The 2,292-nt window shown below is 32.9% G+C and overlaps 1 protein-coding gene across 1 annotated transcript in view; it reads left to right on the forward strand.

The window, feature by feature from the left end:
- LOC108735763 (cyclic nucleotide-gated channel rod photoreceptor subunit alpha-like) overlaps window positions 1-2,292 on the forward strand; it is a 59,391-nt gene that overhangs the window by 17,730 nt on the left and 39,369 nt on the right. The window contains exon 3 of the mRNA XM_025978926.1: window positions 822-989. Coding sequence (XP_025834711.1) covers window positions 822-989 — 168 coding nt within the window. The remainder of the gene's footprint in view (window positions 1-821; window positions 990-2,292) is intronic.

Genomic DNA, 2,292 nt, shown 5'->3' on the forward strand with positions numbered 1-2,292 from the left:
CTTTCTCACCCGAACCACCACCCACCCATTCCCACGATTCCTGAAAGCAGGCTGAAGAGGGCCTTCCGCCCTACCTTCCGGCATAGTCCGGAGGGACTGCCCGCCCACCAGCATTACTAGCTGGTGGGAATGAAACACCCAAAAGTTTTTTTTTTTTAGGTATCTCTAATCAATCCCCTTTGTGTACAGGTACCAAATAAGTTAAATCAGCATTATTGAATATTATTAGATATATCTAAATCTTATGTTTCAATTGGCCAATAATCAATTTTTCTGCCCTGGAGTTCCGACCTTCATTTTGAGAATTACTAGGCATAGTGGTGAATGATTAAGAAATTGGAATAAAAAATCTTAAACGGTCGATGCTTCGGTTAAGTTTAGGAAATAAACAATTATAAGTATCAATTTATTTTGAAATTATACATCTACTTTCTGTACAACCACGCGCTATCTAATCGTTTGATTTGTAAAATTTAATTGAAAATATTCACATAGGTATATCCGACGCAAGAATGTGCTCATATCATTTCAAATTATTTTCACACTCTGAATAATAAAAAGGCATAATACAACCACGAAATGGATTTTTGTACGGACGTGATACACATAAAAATATATTATCCTCAACTGAATCTAATTTATACATATGTACGTATGCATTTGTAGTTTATTTTTCAGGGTTTTAGGTAGACCTTGTCTCACATATTCTGCTTTAAACACTTGGCTTACTGCTAATAGCACATTACGTATAATACATTAAATTTTTAAATTGACTTACCTTGGATGCCTATATCTTCTGTCCGATTTTCTATTATTTTCAGGAAATCGACGAACTGCGAGCGTTCGATCGGTGGGATATAGCGATCTGTTTGTTCTAAGTAAAAAGGACATGTGGGACGTGCTTAAAGAATATCCCGCAGCCAGGGTCAGACTCGAAGCCATTGCCGTCAAAAGACTGGAGAAATACAAAAGGGCGCCATTAGAAAAAGGTTAGTAAATTCTATACTTGCTAAGTAATTGAAATAAAAGTATTTAGAGTATATATTTAAATTGATGTTTAATATTTACATTTAAATACGGATGACTTAAAAGTATTCAGTATTTGTGTTTAAATATCTTCTTAAATGAAGATATTTTATTTGAAACGCCAGAGCGGTTTTCAAGTACTTGATATGACCTCATTATATTTCATGTATATACTTCATATTTCTACAAATGGGTACTGTTATCGACGGTGCACTTACATTTTTATCATGTATAATGAATATTTAATTACTTTTTATGCACTAGTACCAAATCAAATTTAGATAATGCAAACGATTTGTATTTAACTATGGAACAAGTTTTGTTTGAAAAATTTACCGATTAATCTTACAGTTTGACCGCAATGAGCATATTTCGCATTTTTTTGTGCCACCCTGTATATGTGAAGATACAGGGTGGATAGAGAAACAATTCTTGGAGAGGAAAAGTAACGTTTTAGTAAATGTAGCTTCTGACATAACTTCCTTATTAAATTGCTTTTATCTAAATTTAATACTGTCAAAGATAAAAATTCAGTTACTCAAGTTGAGTGGCATATTTTTACATGTTAGTTGCTTGTTCGTGTTTCTTCTGATATTCAGGGGCAAATCTCCTTATTCGCTTATTCTTACACAATATTCCTCACAGTACATTGAAGTAACCTACAAGTGATAGAACACACAAATAACCAGCAGGGCATTTAGTCCAATCAATAGAGAACGGCTTAATGTTAAATTTGCCGAAAATGTTAACAGGAAACAACAAAATATGATCGTATTGGGATCCGTCAATTGGGCATACACCATCTGGTGGCAAAACGAAATTTTCTTCTAAAGTTAAATCAAATAAAAAGTTAATATGTTCAGTAAAAAACTGCAATAGCACTTCAGACATAGGTCTTCACTCTTCACCTACATTAAACGGAATAAAAATTTGTTCATGTCATTTTAATCCACATGATTATATTTCAGCAAGTATTTACCATCAGCCATAACCTTAATATTTAAAACTAGAATCATACTAAAATTATAAAGTGAGAAATTATTTATTCCTGTGAAATTGATTTAACACAATACTTTTTACAAACTTCGGATAAAAGTGATTCACGTTATATAATTGGTGAGGTGATTCTGGGTGATTTAAGCAATATCATATCAATCACTTGCACGTGCAAAGCCGATTTAAGAGAACGTTGCAAACACATTATTGCAACTTTGTTGTATTGCAGCAGGTAGGTTCTTAACCTCAAAATACTTATATCGTATCATT

The sequence above is a fragment of the Agrilus planipennis genome, unplaced genomic scaffold, assembly GCF_000699045.2.
Source record: "Agrilus planipennis isolate EAB-ADULT unplaced genomic scaffold, Apla_2.0 scaffold138, whole genome shotgun sequence".
NCBI classification, from domain to species: Eukaryota; Metazoa; Arthropoda; class Insecta; order Coleoptera; family Buprestidae; genus Agrilus; species Agrilus planipennis.